Source organism: Nesoenas mayeri, assembly GCF_963082525.1.
Source record: "Nesoenas mayeri genome assembly, chromosome: 3".
Lineage (NCBI taxonomy): Eukaryota > Metazoa > Chordata > Aves > Columbiformes > Columbidae > Nesoenas > Nesoenas mayeri.
In genome coordinates, this window is record NC_137544.1 from 26,166,729 (window position 1) to 26,187,611 (window position 20,883).

General features: G+C 38.3%; 1 protein-coding gene across 2 annotated transcripts in view; it reads right to left on the minus strand.

Moving 5' to 3' along the window:
- Window positions 1-20,883, minus strand: part of BMP5 (bone morphogenetic protein 5) — a gene marked incomplete at its 3' end in the record, with an annotated part of 56,629 nt that overhangs the window by 23,747 nt on the left and 11,999 nt on the right. For both annotated transcript variants that reach the window (XM_080342020.1, XM_080342019.1), the window contains exons 2-3: window positions 7,612-7,804; window positions 2,277-2,425 (exon numbers count right to left, since the gene is read on the minus strand). In XM_080342020.1, the coding sequence (XP_080198146.1) occupies window positions 2,277-2,425; window positions 7,612-7,804 (342 nt within the window). The remainder of the gene's footprint in view (window positions 1-2,276; window positions 2,426-7,611; window positions 7,805-20,883) is intronic.

Genomic DNA, 20,883 nt, shown 5'->3' on the forward strand with positions numbered 1-20,883 from the left:
GGTCTTATCATAAATATCTCTCCAGTTATGGGGGTAGAACTCCTCTACCTCCCATAAACTCAATGGACAGCTGGAGACATGAAGAAACGTGCTTCAGACCTGCAGGGCCTAAAGTTCACTTGAGCCGAGGGAAGGTTTTTTAGTTGATTTGAACCAGTCTCTGAGCTGTCATAAAAAACTGGTTGGAAGGAAGGTGGGTGGGGTTCTCTGGGTTACAAACAGAGTCCGCTACATACTGAGTCATGTATAAAAATTCATGTTCCATCTGTACACAAACATGTCACTCAACTGTTGGTGCTTCTAATAGCTTCCAGAAGTAAGAGCAACCCAATGAAAATAATCAAAGCCTTAAGAGCAAAATTGTAAGAGCATGAAAGGATGATTTTCTTTTTGCTAAGCCAAAGTGGTATAGCACAGGTCTTCTTATAGTTTTGAAAACTTAAGTCCCTTGAAGGGCACTCTTCTTGCATGAATAAACTGAAAAAGGAACAGAAAGTGAGGGAAGAGGGGAATTCCCTCCTCACTCAAGGAGCTGTGTTGAGAAATTCAAATAAGTGAGGTGCAGAAGGTAAAGCTGCCTGTGGCTTTGGAATTTAAAACAGAAAATTATCTATCACCTTTCTGATCTTGGGAGAAAGACAAGGGAAATATTTACATAAAATGTTCTCTTACAGTTTCTTCAGTGTATCAATTTAAAGGTCTCCCTTTACTCATATAAACTTTCCTGTTGTTTACCAAGCAGATATAATTTCGAGGCTAGAACCAACAAATTGATCGTTCCAGGGTTCCATAATGAACATCTTTCATGGATATTTAATTTTAAAGAATTTCTGTATTTGGATCTCCTGGAAAAGAAGTCAAAGTTGGAGTTTATTCTGCAATAGAAAAGCTGGCCAGAGGCAAATCCAGCTAATTTGGATGTCCGACGGAGGTGTCACCTCTCCAGTATATTAAGGGCTTGAAAATGGCCTCACAAAACCAGGCTGCCTAACAAAGCTGCTCCACATACAGCCAGGCTCAGGTGCAGTGACTTTGAAGGCTGGTTGAGTCCAGCAACAACATGGTCCACTCTGCAGAACTACCTCCCCTTTCCACTGACTGTGCTCAGGCTGTATACACAATATTAGATGAAATGGTCGTCCGCTCTGGTTCACGCCTGCCAACTCCATTTTTAAGCATCATGGTTAAAGGACACTTTTTGCATAACTCTTCAGCAGCCAGAGCACTTGCTGAAAAAGTATGAGAGGCTTTGTTCACTTCTCAGCTGAGCCTGAGGGAGAATTCAGATCAAAAACAATGAGAAAAAGCAGCCAGAACAAAAAAAAAAGAAGGAAAAAAATATTAATCCTTACACCAGGGTTTCTTCTGCTACTCATTAACATTATGTCAGCTGAGGTTTAGATTAACTGGCATCATAGATCCCTTGACCTCTGACATAAAAAGCTTTTTTGACAAGAAAGAGCTAAATCTGAAAGCTTGCTTGTAAAGTAGTATGGATTAAGTGAACCATCACAGAAAAAACAGTATATAAGTCTCTTTTTATTAGTTTCTAAAGAAGTCTAAGTAAAGAACATTTCTTGTAAAAATATTGTTTTGCATTGAGATGCATTTTCACTTTTTAATGAAGGGCATAACTGTGAATAATGTAGTAGCCTAGTAAATTTGTACAAAACCACACACAACTCTGACTTCACTTTTGATAATCTTTCTTATTTTCAGCTAATTAAAATTTTCAAGATTTCAAATTTTTAATATATTTCAAGATAAAAAAGTTTTGGATTTTTTTTTTTAAAGGATAGTAAACCAGTTCCCATATTACCCTATTGTTAATCTTTCTCCAGTAACAGTACCAGTGTCTATGAGATACCTCCTTAACTGTCCTGAGCTTTTATTATACCTTTCTCTGTGCTTCATCCCAGAAAGATTTTTAGAAACTTTCTAAACAAAAGTTTGCAAATCTGCTTGATTTTCCTGAATATAACATTCAGTGGAAGAACGTTAAAATGGAACTTCATTTTGTATGCAGGAGCTTTTATCCCAAACTTCGTTTATTTTAACATGATTCAGCTAGCTTTATAATTGCCATATTCTTCAGAAATAAGAATAATAGAAAGCTTGCAGACTATGGTTATAGCAGGATAAGACTTGCGTCCTTTACTTATAAACTCTCAGTGAGTTGTCACCCAGTCGATTTAGAAAACGCCCATCCAGAAAAGGTTCCCAGCAAGAGATGACAAGAGCATACATGGAGTTATGATTTACAGTTTTGATCTTACCGTCCCCGGTTTCAGCGCAGAGTTGCAAGCCCAGATTGTTCTGCGGGTTAATCACCCAGTGATTGCTGGTCACAGTAATGTCAAACACAAACCAGCCCACATCAGAAGCTTGAGCCCTTCTTGTGTCTAACAGGAACAAGTCTGCATCCCTAAGTTAAAGAAAATAGAGGGTTAAGGCATCCAAATATTATTATTTTTCCTTGCTGGCAATGACTTCCTGGAGTCCAAACGAATAACCAACATATCCTCATCATGATACAGTACAACATGTGCTGTAGCTAACATATAATTGTTAAGTATTATACAGGTATTTCCCCTGAGAGACCTTTCTGAAGTGAGTCTCAACATATGAAAACTACAGCTCTGGAAAATCTGAAAAATCCAGCTTCCTGGTATAAATACACTAAATATATAATTGAGGCCGTGTGTAAAGGATTTATCTTCCAGCACTAAAATGTCTAAGGAAGATTAACTTTTATAAACCATTCAGTGTAAAAGACAAAAAATGTCAAAATCTTGTTCCAGTTTCAACTAAAATTCAAAGGCATAGTGTTGCTAAAAAAAATCTGTTATTAATAACATATGATAGCAGCTATATCATATGACAAGACATGAAGAGATGACAGTATAGTTTCGTATTAGTACAGATGTTTAGAAAATAAATCTCTATATCGAAGTAGAAGTTGTATGTCTATTCAATAATGTAATTATTACATTTTAACCCTCAGTTCCCTGGTATATTCTCAAATTTGTTTCCATGAAATCCTCCAGTAATTCAGAAGGGCTGCTCAGGGGAGTTAGTATAATCATGTAACTAAATGTTTAGCATGGATCACTTACTTGTTCTGTTTTCACATATCTCTTGACACAATTGCTTCCAGAACCACATCTGTATTACAAATAGTTTACTACAGTGACCACACTATACACAAGATGCTAAACTCTCCTTAACTTTGTTTCACATGTTTCTACAAGGCAGCATGCATTGTTTAAAACTGTTCTCAACATTTAGCCTTTTAAACCTAAATTTATAGTTACAGAAATCTATTTCTTTTTTGCCATAAATAGTAATCAAAACAATAATATACATGAAAAAAAATTTATTCTCTATTCTGACAGTCCAAGTCAACTAAAGACAGGCTTGGCTTACACAGAGCTGGGAATCATATTGTCACCTTACAGACAGCATGAATATATGCCTGAAGAGGTAAGAGACAGAAATAATAGGCTTTGTGTATAAAAAGCGAATTTAAAATTATGATGGTCCTGTCATTCTATTCTTATGTTGCTTAATCACAACGACATCATAGGAAGTTACTGTCCTATCTAGACTAAACACTGTAAGTGCACCTGAAAGGTCTGACACTGAAAAAACATCTCATGTAGCACTTGAAACTGTGGTGGTTCAATACTCAGGAAAATAAGTGCAAATGGGCTACGACAAGCAAATGTTTACTCACTTGTGAGAAATATCTGCAGAAACAGGTTAAAGACCTCAGAAATTGTAAAGGAGAGTTTAAAAAAATAAAGGGTATTCTTTCACGTCACCTTTTTTTCCTTCTGTTAAAGCATAATCTTTTGTCGGGTTTTTATCACTTCCATTCTAGTAGAACTGTGCTAATGACCACACAAGGAGAAAATATACATACTCCCTCTGGAGCTAACATGAAAATAATGTTACAATTCAGAAGAGCCTGACCTGTTATGCTAGCACTGAACAAATTAACAATGTGCCACAAGCTTATAAATAGTACTCTCTGGAGTCTTAAATGACAACTTTTTTTTTTTTTAAATAAGCAGTTTTATTAAAACTTTAAAAAGCTAAAAGGTTTCATTCTGAATGTGACAGTCTTTAAGATGTTTATTTATAAATATTTCTTGTATCATTCAGCAAATGTAATAGAAAACTGTAAAATTGTTTGGATTATAAAATATTAAAATATCACAGTACTATAATTTCACATTTGTCTTGTCTCCTCCTGGAATACATAATTGTTTTCCCATATAGTTTCTCTTAGCTCCAGACTTCGCTGTGACTGGTACAAAATGTTCTCAAAAGTCAGGATATATAATGTCTCATATGCCAAATCAGAACAGGGCACTACCAATGGTACAGTACAGAAATCTCTAAATAGGACAAATTTCCCCTGTGGATCTCTCATCCATGAGACTTTATTATTTTGTACTGCAGTAGAAACTCACACCAAGGTGCCTTGGCATTGATATGTCAATCTTCTTCTCTGCCTTCCTACAAGCACAGTGATCTGACTAAGGCAATAGATTCAAAGAGGTAGGTTGTTCTTACCACTTAACTCAGCAAATGAAGCAAAAATTAGCTGTTGGAAAACTAGAACTGATACTCAAGAACACATAGTAGAATAGAGAAAATGTCTCTGGACCAATGGTAATGATTTAGCCCAAATAACAGCAATTTACTAAAGAAATTCAAAGTATTTGTCAGAAAAAAAAAAAAAAGAAAAAAAAAAAGAAAAAAAACCCCACACACTAAATTTTTCACAATTTATGTAAACATAGAGTGAAAACATGACCCTTGAGAAGGCAGTAGGAGCTCTGGGATCAGGATTCCCCCATTAGCTGGTGTCATTCACTCAAATTTCTCATTACATTTCTGACAACATTAATTTTAAAATTCTCCTTTATTCTGTGAAAAGGAAAAAAAAAATCATACTTAAAATGAAAAACAGCTGCAAATTTTGGCTCTAATTTAAAAAAAATATTTCTATTTAAAAAATAGTCTACAACACACAATAAAAAAGTAAGGTATTATGTCGTAAATAGCCTGAAATGCAACAGTGAATACATTCAGGCAGAATACAGCTGATTATCTTTACCTTTATGGGGGCTGTTAAAGCTTAGTGATCTCAGTCTGGTCCCAAACTGCCAATTGTCTACAGCAGAAATGCTACCATAGTCCAGAATTTCAGCAAAGAGGCTGCAGGCAGAACATCTAAGAAGCTCCAGATCTCCTGGGTCACTTAAGGAAGTAAAGGTGGAATAAACCATCTATATGTTCCTAGAAACCCAGCAAAGTTTTCGAGTGGATCAAATCACGATTACTGTGTAACAGGCCATCCCCATAATGCTGCTTCACCTCTCTCCTCATTCCAGAAAGCTGCTTTAGTATCTTAATGCCACTCGAGGATTCCCTAATGCAGGAAGAATCCTTGGGGTTTAGGTAAATTAGTGGCTAGCTGCCACCAGATAATGAACAAGGATTTGGCCTGTTGGACTATATTACTTTCGTCATGAGAAAAGATCTGGGTAGGAGTACCTTGGCAGGGCTGTGTAGGAAAGTTTGCCCTGCCATGGGATGTGTTTACACGCTTACTTAGAACAAATAGAAATCTCCAATCTCAAAGACTGTCATTTCAGTAAACTCTCAGCAAATTCAATACACACGCACTTCAGCAGCCATGCTACCACAGAGACAGAAAAATGTCCCAGACTACAACATAATCCCTAGTCTGCAACTCAGAAACCATAAACTCTGATCACTCCTTGCCTGAAAGCACATCAGGGCTGCTTTGGGGATTGCAGAGGCCTGTCAGACACTCATATCTCCTGTTCAAAGCAAAGCAGGGTGGAGGAGCAGGGTCAAACCCACCAGTTTTGCTGTATTATGGCACTAGTAAGGAGTGTGGGATATTATAGAATCATAGAATGGTTTGGGTTGGAAAGGACGTTAAAAACAATCTAGTTCCAACCCCCCTGCCATAGGCAGAGACACCTTCCACTAAATCAGGTTGCTCAAAGCCCCATCCAACCTGGCCTTGAACACTTCCAGGGATGGGGCATCCACAGCTTCTCTGGGCAGCCTGTTCCAGTGCCTCAGCAACCTCACAGTTCTCTCACCTTCACATTCTGCAATTGCAGCTTCTGCAAATTTTGCACCTAACATCTCATTTACCTATGTAGGACAAACCTGAGGTGACAAAATCAAGAATAACACTAATGAAGTCTGGAGCCCAAAGCAAAATAAAAAAATCTGTTGAGTTTACAGGTGAAGAGCTTTCATTGCCCTAGCTTTGACTTGTGCTCTTTAAAAAGATGTTTGGTTCCTTTCCATTTCATTCCTTCCTCCAAGAAGTTTCTTTTTGTACCTACGTCAAAAGAATTTTTTCAAGCTGAATAAAGAGGTTAAAAAAAAATCCCACGCTTGTTTTGTTCTTGCCCAGATTAACCAGGAAAGCAGAAGATATTCTGGAAGGACGAGTGCTTTCCCTCCTGCTGGTTCTGCTCCATTGATATAAAATAACTCCCTGTTTATAGCCATCAAAATTTTATAACTTGATGTCCACAGATCTCACCTGGAAGGTACAAGCTCAAGCTTCTGTTGGCAGAAAAGAGATTTGAACTCTGGCCCAGGCCTTGACCTAAGTGGTATTTTTTTTCTTCCAGAATACTCTGCAAGTTTAGTTTGCCATCTTCCTTGCTTTTGATAAACATGCTCAGGTTATAAATGTTTTCTCTGTTCCAAGATGAGTGAGCATTTTTTTTTTTTTTTATCTCAAAACAAAACTTCCCCACTTTTCTGAGAAAAGACATAAACTAATTTAGTTCCAAACCCCAATTTTTTGCGTATGTAGATTTTTTTCAGAAGCATCTTGGAATTGCTAGTAGTTTTTAACACGAATTTTCAGGTATTTAGCTACTTTGCCTGGTGAAATCTGATCATTTACACAGGTCTTGAAGACTCTTGGAAATATGTCATGCACAGAGCTCTCCAAACTTAGATTCAGAGATTTGCCCATGCATAACGTCATATTTGTTTTAATTCTCAGTTATGATGAGCAGCATGTGTTAAGTGTGTATATGTCATCTTAAAATTGGTGCATGACTTTATTCTTTAATTACATTCTGCAGAATATTAAAACACATGCAAAAAGCCATGCTGCTTCAAAAGTAAACAAAGTTGAATAATCTATCTGCCTTTAAGGAGCTAAATGAATTTTGGCGGGTAGTACCTCAGTGTCAGCAAATGGTGTATTTCCTAAATCCAGATGCTTAGACTGTGTTTACAGCTCCACCATTTGCTCACTGAGAACATGAACCCTCACCCCCTCTGTGCATGGGCAGATTATTTGGTGAGATTGGACACGTGACTCTCCATAAACCTGGAATAAACTACTTTGAAGGTAAGTCTCATTCTTGAACAGTATTAGTTGTCATTGCCTAGGAATTAATACTGCACAAGCCACAGTGATAGCAATGATGCCTTGCCGAGGGTATGGTTATGATTAGTTATTGTCTCCCGACTTAAGATAGAAACACAAGACGTTATTTGACATGTGATGTGTTTGTACAAACAGGGTACCTGTTTGGATACTCCTTGATGATCTGATATACGCTAATCTGAATTGTTTCATTCTCAAAGCGGCTGTTGCTTCGATCTTTGTATATCCGGAATTCAGCTGCTGTCACTGCCTCTCCGAGTGGGATTTGAGTAAGGTCAAAGCGAAACTCTTTGTAGTGCCTTCGTTGGTGGGAGAAGTCCTTGTCCCTTTCAACTGTGAGAAAAAGAGTTGACTGTAAATTAAAGAGGTGAAATGAATGCCCATTTCCCATGATTAATGGAGTGTTCACTGTGCTTGGGAGTAAACAAACAGGACAATATAAAACTGTGCAAATAATAAAACCACAAGCCCAGACATATTTCCAGTTAAAGGAAATTCCACCAGCCCAGTGTCTTCAGTTCAAAAGAAAAAACCCTCAGTGGCTTTTATACAAATTCCAGAAGCTGGAGTGGAAAGAATATCAAAAAAAGAGCTGAAAGAGGGCACGTTGTAAAGTAACTAGAAATATGGACAAACTAAAAGCTGCAAAAGGATTTAGGACTTGGGTTTAGTCATAAGCGCAGCAGGAGTAATGTCAGAGGCATAGATGACTCGGAAAACACTAATTGCTGCTAAGAACCAGGCAGATGAGAGGAATGCTGCTCATTTCCACTTAATGTAATAAATCCTGAAGTAAAGTGCACTCCAACTACTATATATTTAAGAAGCAGTTACATAATATAAATTAACACAGGTTGGTTGTACTCTAATGGCATAAGCATCATCTTGCCAGTGGTCAGAAGAAGGAGTCATGAATCAGGGCTGAGTGCTCCTGGCACCCTGACGCAAAGGGAGCACCAATCCTGGCATGAAAAGTCCCCTCAAACCTGCTGCGGGTGGGCAGGGGCAGCTCCCACTGCTTCTGACACTGCCAGAATTTAAAATAAAATAGCTAACCTCACAGTCGATTCATTCAGGATTGCACAGAATTTTAAGGAGGAGTAAACAGAGGATTTTAGTTTATTTGAGTCTATAACTGATTTGGGGCTAATTCCACTGTCTGCTGCCTTTGTGACCCTGAGTTATAAGTGACTTTTGCAATGGAATATGTGTTTTGATGTGGCAAGGGAACCTACAGGACACTGTACTAGTTGATAACCATTTCATGGGATCAATACTTCAGATTTAACACATGTGGAAAGGAAAATGACCCATGGTTTCCAGCGTCACAGAGTGTACTGTATCACTGATCTGAGAAGAAGCTGTGGTCTGTGAGGAGAGAGAACTTCTCACTCCCGGAGAAGCTCTGCCTGTCTCACAAGATAGGTGCTTGGTTTTACTGGTGGTGGACGAAGCCTAAAACACTCAGAACTGGGATTCAGTTTGGATAACCAGATGAACATTTATGGCTTCAGCCAGCTCTACTAAATGCACCCTCCTATAACCCCCACTCTTATTTAGATTACCAAATGTTACATGTATAAATAATAAAATGTGTATATTATTATAATATATATTTATACTTATATGCTCCTGTCTATGCATACACCCAAGCAATTTTGTCTACATACACAATGTGCATGTGTTTGTGTGTATAAATATATATTTTTTTTATATAAACCTTCATGTGTGTATTATTACAATACATATGTGGTCTGGCAAAATGGAAATGCACTAAAAGAAAAAAAATACATTTTGGATTTGCCATAGAAGGTTATAGTTACACACGTATTAAAGTAAGAGCTATTGAAAGAAAAGTATTTACATTATTTTCAGAGCAATAGTTACTAGTTAAGTCACCTGTGGCCATGTAGCTAGACCCTTACAGTGTACTTCTCTTTCACACTTCCAAAAATCTAAACTATCCTTGGTTTTGCTTGCATATTTTTAATGTACAAATCTATGTTGTCTTAAGAACCACCTAAATAAAATATATAGGCTATAGGAACATTTAATCTTCAGTGAAAATGAACTTTCTCCTGGCTGACAAAAGGAAAATTGTCTCCTAACTGTGAGGTTTACTTGGCTTAAGTGTGTATTTAGCTTACTTGGGTTTGTTATCATACACTACATAGAAAAAGTACATGCAGAGAAAATGCAGAAAAGAGGCAGAAGCATGTAAACTGGCTGCTCTGTACCTGAAGATGAATGGGCTGCTACTGAAGAGAAACAGGATACAGGCTGTTTAGCAACTCCACTGCTCAATTCTGAACTCTGAGATATATACAGAGATCTGACTGGAGGTTTGGAGTTTGTTTGCTTTTTTTTTTTTTTTTTTCATGTCCACATAAAGCCTTTCATTTCAGAGAAAACTTGGCAGAGATGGACGTATGCAAATACACTGAACGAAGGAGGATTTTTTTGTAGTGCAGAGTCTGCTACAAGTTTCTAAGGTTATAACTGAGCATTTTGAAGCTTACGTGGAGCAGATATGTCAAGAACCTTCAAATGAAAAATGTTTTAAAGTCAAACTTAATGCAAAAATCCTTTCTGATGTCTCAGGTTGGTATTTATTCAAAAGCATTTACTAGCACGCATGGCTAACTAAGCACTACTCACTACGAGTAAGTATTGGAGAATTAAATGCTGAATAAAACGTTTAAATGATGGAACTTCTCTTTCATTTTTATTTGGGTTTGAGTCTTCATTTTGTCTATTTTTTTACAAGTACCTTCTAATTAATAACATTAATTCGGAAACATCGGTTCTCTTCCTCTATGCTATAGTATTGACAGAAACCTGCACAATACCCTGTGATAGCATCCGTAGAGTTCTCTCAGGACCACTCAACTGCTGAACGAATACTGATCGATGCTTCCTGATGGGCCCAAAAATAATTATTACAGCTCACACAGAGAGTACTAATTTGTGTTTCCGTGTATGCTCAAAGAAGAGTCACCACTGCCGTCTGAAAGGGACACAAGTTCAAAATGCCCTTGGGCTGAGACAGTGTGTACACACAGACCAAGACCCGGGAGCAGCGAGGGCCTGCAGAGACGGAGGGTACAGCACACAGGCACCGACCGCCATGGAAAACCTCAGTCCAGGGAGCTCCTGCTCTCCACAATGAAGCCAGAATCTCAAACTGCCAATTTCTGTCAGCCAAAGTACAAAACACAAAAACAATTTTAACAAATTCAGACAAGATCTTGCGTCATACAGCAGACTGTAAAAAAAGCAGTGACGGTGATGTTGCAATAATGACTCATGGCTGGAATGATAGCCAAGTTATAAAAGCAAAAAGTTATTTAATAATAGTGAGTATTTTAATACTGAAAACAATACACAAATCTTGATCCCTTCTGCATCTAACATATGCCTTGTTAGGGAAGACTGTGAATGCTCAGTAGAGTATCTCTCAGGTCCTTTGTCCTACTGAAATGGCATGAAGTGTAGGGGGCACCGTGTCTCCAATTTTTGTTTCACATGCAAGAGTTTTTCAACACTGGCAGCCCAAAAAATACAGGTTAAGATTTTTAAGTACTCAGTTCTTCCGGAGCATTCTCATGTCATTCCAGTTCTGCTCAGTTCATCAGCCAAAATACATCTCTGTGGGACTGATGACAGCATCTAAAAATCAGTTGACCAGAAAATCAGGAAGTCCATTTTTAACCATTGGAGGAATATAGTTTTTCTAAACAAAAAGAGCTAGAATTTTTGGGTCAATGCTTATTACAACAATTTTTTTTTCATTTGCTCTCATTGATCAGGATTCTTAGCATCAACTTTTTAAAATGTTATTTTTGTAGCACCTGAAACTAACATATTCAGCACTATGGTTACATCAGACAAATCATGGCTCAGGGGAATATCACAGACACCTGTGTGTAAGATAGGAAAGAACGATATTTTCCACCCATGTGGCAAACTAATGAAGCATTCATATTGTATTAACACTAAGCCTAACTCTAAGAAGAATGAAGACAAATTTACACCAAAAAGATATTTTGGCAAAGGGTCATCTTTTACACCAGAAGAAAATACCACGTACTAATTTTCATTAACAAAAGGATTTGTTTTCTGGAAAAAAATATAAAGCACATATATGGATAGACAATATAATAAGTAATTGGTATTTTACCAATTCAGCTATAAATGTCCGGTTAATTGTTGACTGAGCTTAAAAAAATGAAAAAAGTGCTAGCAATGAGTTTAGGTCATAGTGCATGAGGGCCTATTAGACGTGCTCTTTCTTTAGTGATTACCTCCCCAGTGACATGTGCTTTGCCTTTCCTGAAGAGGTTGGTATGTGGTGACACGGGGAAAGTGAAAGCTTCTTTAGGGATCAAAGCAGAGATAAGTTGTAATAAGATATTTTACAATGTTAGATCCCAGGATCCCAAATGGATTCACAAATAGAAAAACCTCACTGTTCAACTTGATGTCACTGTTTAACTACTAAATATACATGCCAAGGCAAAACGGAGGATCTTATAGACTATGTAAGTATGAGAGGCCACTTACACTAATCTCACTGCATTTCACTGTGTGACTCTGAATTCCTTGTATAAGCACTAAGTAAACCAGTCAGTTTTAATCACTTCAAGGTGATAAAGGTTACAGTAAGCTGATACACTACAAACAACACTCGTTTACATCTTGAATATAATGAAATGATAGTTTATCTACAGTGAACACTTGCGGTTATCTGACAAAAACAGGTCAAAGGTTCCAGGCGTTTTCTCCTGAAATTACTCAGTGCTGCCTCTAATGACTGATAATTGAAAGCAGAGGCTGGAAATATCAAATGTGGTAGGTGACAGATAAGCAACAGATTAATGCAAGTACTCTGTTACAGGACACTAAAAGGTCAGAGGGTCTAGGAATTAGCTATTGTGCTACTGTGAAAAGACAGACACCAAATAGCTGTTTACCTCATTCTTGCTCCTCTCTCCAGCATTCAAAATCTAGAACCATATTCTCTCTTCCGTGATTAGACTATTCAAAGTGACTTACTTTTTACTAAATAAGGCAACAAATGCTTTGTATGGCATGTGGATAGGAGAAAAGATGTGATCCTAGAGCAGCATGAAGGATTAAAAAAAACAACCAACAAACAAACCAGCTGTGCTAGGTAAATATTTTAAGTGCATCAGAGAACAATTAAGAAGCACATTCCTCACAACATCATTCTCAGCTGAGGAGACCAGATAAAAAATTTTAAAAATATTCTTTAAAGCTTTGTAACTTTGGGCTTTTACAATGTAGAAAATGAACATCAATTTTAAAATTTAAGTTTATCTCAGCAAGTATATCTTACACTTTTTTACTCTGGAAGTCTTAAAAATAAAAAATCTAATTCATCATTTGTTGAAGTACATGGCAGCCTTTTCATTCTGCCCATTGGCCCTTGAATGATGATAACAGTCTTCTAAAAAACATTTCAAATCAAGTGGATTTTTAAGGTACTTCTGTGTCAAAAAATATTTTCCCAAATTTATATTAAAAAAAAATAAAAAGCATACAATGTAAATACTTGTCTAAGCACTACTTCTTTAACAGGTTTTATCTGTTTTATAGAATGGTAAGAATCCTGATCTGGATTCATGAAATCTATTTTGAGTTACACATTGATAAAAATAGTCACCTGTCCTTAAAGGATTGTTTCAGGCAGAAGAGATGGCTGCCTGATACACCCAGTGGAGAGACACTTCTGTTTGTTAAGGGTCAAATGTCTTGCACCAGCCAGTAAGAAGAACAGAGGAGTTTATCTACATTTCAGAGAATAAGACTGAGAGATAGCTCTTGCTCAGCCAAAGGACATTTCCATCCCTATCAGCTGCTGCTGCTGCTGACTGTATCCTAACTGCCAGGTGCTGATTAACAGTGGGACATCCTGGGCCCCTGCACAGAAGTGCAGGAGTTGGGAGTCAAAATGAGAATGAGCTTTTGTTCCCACATCTGATTTTTTTAATTAATTTGAGATTGGGCATTTACTAGATAATCATTCAGCTGAGTGTTTTAACTACAAAGCTTCCGAGTTATATGTCCACTATCTTGTTCTCCCTTTAGTACCAAGTCTTCTGCATTTCATTTTACCCATTTTCATTAGCACAACGAGGGAGGGCTGGTGCCTCCCTAACTGTTCTGTAGCCAGTAGTAAGGGAAAGTGGGTGATTTAGTCTTAATAACCCTTCATTTCCCTCTTCATCTCCTTCTCCAGGCTGAGGTGGGAAAATACATTACACAGGTTTCAGTCATGTCTGTTTATGTGTCTTGGGGATGTTTAGAATTTACCTTCTCATCCCTGGTTAAAATGGATCAGCCCATACTCAAAGCCAAAGAGCAGACGTATAAGGATCCCTTAAGCCAAAAATGTCAGCAGGGTTTGAAAATAGGTGTTCCCAAAATTACATTCCACACATATCCTATCTCAGACACAAAACTCATTGTCAGAATCTTAATCCAAATTCTGATCCCTTTCCAACTGAGGCAAAGCTATTTCCATAATCAGTGAGAATTTTGCTTAATTAGAGAGGGCACATGTGCAGAAACTTTACTATTTTTTTCATGGCAACAGTTCTGTTTCTTAAGAACTGCTTTATTGCAGTACTGTATATTTGAGTTTCTCTGTATTTATTATTATTAGACTGGTTGTATTTAAAGTAATTATAGGTTTACAGATGTGGTTTTGAAAGAATGATGTAAATTGCTTTTACATAAAATATACCTTCTTATTAAAACACAAAGCAGAAATCTTGATAGGCCATATTCTGAAGCAAGTTACAGTGCTGTAAATTTAGTTATTTCACTAAACCATTTATTTTCAGTGTGTTACTGACATCAAAGAGCAAAATGCGGCTATTTTGTTTAACTAAATTAGAGACAGTTTGAAAATGTTTGATGATATACTGTGCAGTCAGTGGCACTTTCTAGAAATGAAAAATTGTCTATTGTTTGTTGAATCCAGACTTTTAAAGGTAGAATACTCCTTCCCTAATTGCACAGAATTACTGAACTGTATGAACTGCAAAGTATTTCCAGTCAAAGTAAAGTCAATTAAACACCTTCAGTAACTGCAACAGAACATAGAGTAGGAATAAAAAAGAAAACCATAATTTTAAAAAATAATAATATATTGCCTGAACTTTTTTCAAGTACATATTAGTTTTCTTTCTTTAACCTTCATAGAAGAAATGTGTTTCAATGTCCCATACTTCATAAAAAAAATAAGTTATAATATTCATATATCTTACCCAAGCATTTAGTATTATATCTTTTGAGAATGACCAGGAAAGAACGGTTGTATTACTAAAATTTCAAGTTCTTGATTTTGTTGTTGTACTCAATAGGATCTGATAGATTCTTACCAATTAAAAATACATACGTTTGAAAAAGTCAAAGTAGTTTGAAACACCAAATTATTACTAAGGTGGACTTTAAAATTATGTGATTTCTACTTTCTGATCCCCTCAAAATGTACCGGCAATGTATTCAACTGATAGGCAGCAACTAGGAAAATAACAAAAGTTACAAAAGCGTGGTAGAATATAAATGAATACATTAAACAATAAATACTTTTCATGAAATATTTTAAGAATTAGACCTCAGTTAGTAGAGAAAAGCTTTCAGCATTCACCCTCAGCAGGAAGGAATTCCCAGGAATCATGTAACAGTTCCTACCAGCAACTTTTGTAAGCACAGATCTAAAGAAATATCTCAACCAAAGAGGCATAAGTGAGCTCAGCTCTCTCATGCCTGGTCTCCCAGGTGCTCTGGACATCGTGATTACCCAGGATGCCTTCCTGTTGCTTCCCACTGAAACATGGGACAAAATCGGCTATCTCATTCAATAGCCAATGTTTTGTGGAAAGTCTCATTGGTAAACATGTGTTATTCATTCAATTTACTTTTCTCTATATCTTCCAAGTCAAATTCACTTGTTCAACAAGTCAAAACAAGTGTTACACTGCAGCTGCTCTAATACTAATGAAATGCTGGAAGGCTTTCAGAATAAGTGGAGAAGCAACACCCTGCTTTTCTCATGCTAGTTTGATCTTGGCCAGCACAAGAGTAAGAATAAGTAACAAAAATAAAGAGTTTGAGTTTTGGAAGTGAACAGAATTATAAAAATCTAAGTCTGGCTGTTATGACAATCTTAATATAAAATATAGTTTTCAAAGTGATTCCTCAAAATCTAATTTTTCTCCTGGTTTCTACAGTATACTGCATTGTACCCTTCAATTTCCCAAATGCAAAGCTTTCACTCTAGTTGTTCAGTTGTAGATACACTGCATATATATGCTTTTTAATTCTACTAACAATGGTAGAATAAATCTCAGCTGAATCTTCTTCTATAAATTTTAAAGTTGAAAGTCCAGCTGGACACAGCTTCTAGGATTAACAGTAACAGATTGCATTTGGACCTGTTTTGTGCTGTCAGTAGTAATGTGTGCCAAAAGATGGAGACATCACAAACAAAGCCCTCGGGGGAGGCAATGCAGTTTGCTATTTTGAAGGTAATAAGTAAGGACCGTGTGATTTCTTCATTGTTTTAAGTCATACTGTATTACAAAGGCACTCTATTCCCAAATAGTTATGTTAAAAATAGATTTCTGGTTGTGTTTGGTTTCATCAGGGATAAACAAAACTTTACTGGATAAAAGAGAACAGATTAGAGAAAAGATAAAAGTATTAGGAAGTTCTGAGCTAATGCATAGATAAGTTACCTCATCCTTACACCACCATGCCTGACATTGTTAATTCTGTCTGCATTTTCAAAGGTATCTATTTTGGCTGAGCTTTGGCAAAGTCAGTACATTTTTATACCATCTGCCAATAGACTTCCATTTTTTTCTCATATTTAATTTTGGTTTTCTCTAACCACAGATCATCACAAAGAAAACTAACAATTATTCCCAGGTTTCTGACTGCGTGTGAAAGTCAGGATGTCAGATCAACACAACCTCAAGGTTAACAAATGACAGAAAAAAAATCCCTCTTGGGTTCAGCTGCAACTGAATAGGAACAAAAGTTATACCTCTGGGATGCAATGGTCAGAAAATAGGTGTAAGTTATAACTGTTTTGACACTGTAAAAGTATACAGATGGAACATAACTTCTGAGAAGGGTGAAAGGGCGTATATCATCATAGGGCAACTGGCAGGGGAGTAAAAGCTAAACATAAAAATCCATTCTATCTACCCACATCTCTTTAGTTCCTGCTCATGTTAACCCTCTGCTCACTTCCACCCAGAGGTGGCGAGTCACTCCACCATTTAGCATTTGCACATGTCTTCTAATAAACTCCATCTGTTTTCCACTGTGGAATTTGTCAGAAAAGCTTCTATGGAAGTTGTGTTTGCATGCTGAACTGGATATGAAAATCTTCCTCTTAGCATGTGCCCACATCTGAGTATTTTAATATTACCCATACTCATTAACACTGACCAAACACTCCATAAAAAACAGTCCAGCTGTAACAACGAGAGAAGAAACCCTCAAGGACATCTCATTTAGAGAGTAGAAAAATGCGTTATTACATATTACAAATCAACAATTATTTTTTGCATTATAGAATCATAGAATGGTTTGGATTGGAAGGAACACTAAAGATCATTTACTTCCAACCCCCCTGCCATGGGCAGGGACACCTTTCACTAGACCAGGTTGCTCAAAGCCTCATCCAGCCTGGCCTTGAACACTTCCTGTTCCAGTGCCTCACCACCCTCATGGTGAAGAATATATCCTTATATCTAATCAAAATATACCCTCTTTCGGTTTAGAGCCATTACCCCTTGTCACAGTATCACAGTATCACAGTATGTTTGGGATTGGAAGGGACCTCAAAAGATCATCTAGTCCAATGCCCCTGCTGGAGCAGGAACGCCTAGGTGAGGTCGCACAGGAACATGTCCAAGTGGGTCTTGAATGTCTCCAGAGAAGGAGACTCCACAACCCCCCTGGGCAGCCTGTTCCAGTGCTCTGTCACCCTTACTGAGAAGAAGTTTTTTCTCAAATTGAAGTGGAACCTCTTGTGTTCCAGTTTGATCCCATTACCCCTTGTCCTATCATTGTTTGCCAACGAGAAGAGCCTGGCTCCATCCTCATGGCACTCACTCTTTATATATTTATAAACATTAATAAGGTCACCCCTCAGTCTCCTCCAAACTGAAGAGACCCAGCTCCCTCAGCCTTTCCTCATAAGGGAGGTGCTCCACTCCCTTAATCATCTTTGTTGCCCTATGCTGGACCCTCTCCAGCAGTTCCCTGTCCTTCTTGAACTGAGGGGCCCAGAACTGGACACAATATTCCAGATGTGGTCTCACCAGGGCAGAGTAGAGGGGAAGGAGGACCTCTCTTGATCTACTAACCACCCCCCTTCTAATACACCCCAGGATGCCATTGGCCTTCCTGGCCACAAGAGCACAGTGCTGGCTCATGGTCATCCTGTTGTCCACCAGGACCCCCAGGTCCCTTTCCCCTGCACTGCTTTCTAATATGTAATTTCCCAACCTGTACTGGAACCTGGGGTTGTTCCTGCCCAGATGCAGGACTCTACACTTTCCCTTGTTAAATTTCATTAGGTTATTCCCCGCCCAACTCTCCAGCCTGTCCAGGTCCCACTGGATGGCAGCACAGCCTTCTGGCGTGTCAGCCACTCCTCCCAGCTTAGTGTCATCAGCAAACTTGCTGATAGTGCACTCTATTCCCTCATCTAAATTGTTAATGAATATATTGAATAATACTGGTCCCAGTACTGACCCCTGAGGCACTCCACTAGATACTGGCCTCCAACTAGACTCCGCACCATTGACTACCATTGTCCTATCACTACACGTCCTTGTAAAACGTCCGTCTCCAGTTTTCTTGTAGTCCCCATTCAGGTACTAGAAGTCTGCTTTAAGGTCTCCCCAGAGCCTTCTCTTCTCCAGGCTGAGTAGCCCAAACTCTCTCAGCCTGTCTCCATAGGAGAGGTGCTCCAGCCTTCTGAGCATCTTTGTGGCCCTTCTCTGGACCTACTCCAACAGGTCCATGTCCTTCTTATGTTCAAGGCCCCAGAGCGGAACACAGTACTCCAGGTGGGGTCTCATGAGGGAGGAGTAGAGGAGCAGAATCACCTCCCTCGACCTGCTGATCATGCTTTTTTTGATACAGCCCAAATACAATAGGCTATATTACAGACAGGTTATTAAATGCATTTGCAAAAAATAGCTGATCACAGGCCATGTGCTTAGCCAGTATGTCAGTATGTCTCAAATGAATTCAGAGCTCCTCAGATTTATACTTTCTGTGCACAGGTGCATATGGGGCTAAACACTGTACTGAGTCATCGCCTTAAAAATTAAAAATTTAAAGAGACTGGCATTTCATCTTATGTAAATTGTTAGCCCTCATTTTGAAGTTTTGCCCTGTGCATGCTTGCTGTTGGCCAAAACCAAGGATCCTCCTAGGAAACCTGAAGCAGTGGAGCTGGGAAACAGAGTTACGGGGGAGAAGCACACCAGGGACGGGCCCTCCCATTCATTACAGCCGGGGGCAAACAGGAAGAGAATGAGGAGGAAGAGCAGCCATGAGACTGGGCAACAGAGGTGAGGAGTGGTACTTTAAGGCAGCAGGTTTTAACAGCCAGTTTGGGAGCTGGCTGTGATTTTAACAGCTTGTTACACTGATTCAAATTGCACCCTCTGTAGCTCTGGTACTCTAATCTGATCATGATTTATTCAACACAAAGTGAGATTATTTCACCCACATATAACCCACCTTGTGGAATAAGTCTCCTCAACAAGAAGGAAAAAACACCTGGACTATTTTTTTCATGAAAGAAATAGAAATCTTACTAAAGCTAATGAACATTTCGACCTTCTTTCAGGACAGAAACTCACTGACTGTTAGTGAATTAAAAGATCTCTGGGTTGGCCATCCAACATTACACATGCACTAGCAGAGGAAAGGAAAAGCAATCTTCACAAAAAGTATTTATGCTATGAAAGAGCTCAGATTAGCTCCAGGTAGTGTGATAATAGGTGGTGATCCCTCACAGTAGGTTACTTAGGGCAGACTTGCGGAGAGAGACACAGATGTCCCAAAATGATATAAGAACAAAGAAAATCATTTTCAAAGCAGGAAGAAAAAGCATGATACTTTGAGCACACAGAACTGTATATCCAGCAATTGCCTGAGCAAGATCATCACTCCAGGACTGATGTAAATTATGAGAGCAAGATCCCTCTTCTCTGTAACCACAGAATCCCAGAGTCACATCATGGCTGAGAGACCTCAGGAGGTCATCTAGTCCTACCCTCCTGCTCAAGTAGGGCCACCTAGAGCTGGGTGCCCAGGACCATGGACATGCTTGTATCATTCCTGCATTTTCATTGTTATTCCACCTGGGACACCATTTCTCATATTCCTCGTCAAGTTACGAACACAATATTCAGGTTGATTTTAAAGGCATCTGTGGGTGTAACACATCTCTGGAACAGCAAAGATGATCTCCTGAAGCTCGTATTATATGTTATAATAGTGACTTATCTCTGCCCGTAATAGTTGAGCTGATGTGCCTCAGACAAAATGTGTGTCTTTCTGAGCAGAGGGTAAGAATGAGATGGGACCTTACTACTAACATAGTGCTTTTATTTCAAATTCAATCTTTTTGGAACAACACTATTAAGAATATTTGGCATGCATTTTACAGCATCTAATCAACCTTTGCCTTTGCAGATGTTTGAACTAAACCTTTGTTTCTACTAGGTTTAGAAGCAACTACTGCCCTAATCTTTGGTGATAGGCCTGTTTTTTCTTTTTCAAGTAATATAGAAACATCTGTTGCCCATCCCCAAAATAGAAAGCATCACAGTCTCTTCTTTTGGGGGCTTGTTTTCATTCCCATTTTGGTGAGAGCACGCTCCCTGCCTGCAGACAAGCCGAAGCAGCATGGTTTAATGGAGTCCATGGCAAATCTCATTGACCCAAGCTGATATAATGTTAATAAAAGAAGCTTCACTCCCTTACAGCAGCAGATGGCAATGTAAACACAGGATGAACAGGTCATAACTTATTCAGAAACTGTGCCTATTGAGCCAAGTTTTAAGTCCATGCCTGTGCCTGTTTCATTAATTCAAGTTCAGTGTGAACCCCTTTTACATTAAGTCTCTCCCATACACACACATGCTAGTAAGTACATCCTTTGTATTTTTCAATTTCAAACGAATATGTACATGTATAGAGAAAGCAAAACACAACTGCTGGGAAACTAAAATGGGAGAAATGCATTGTTAATATTAATGATATTAGTCCCTCCATTATGCCACAGGGATTGCAACATGAACTTGATATACTTAGTATTCACTCCATAGCATAAACTTAGGGTT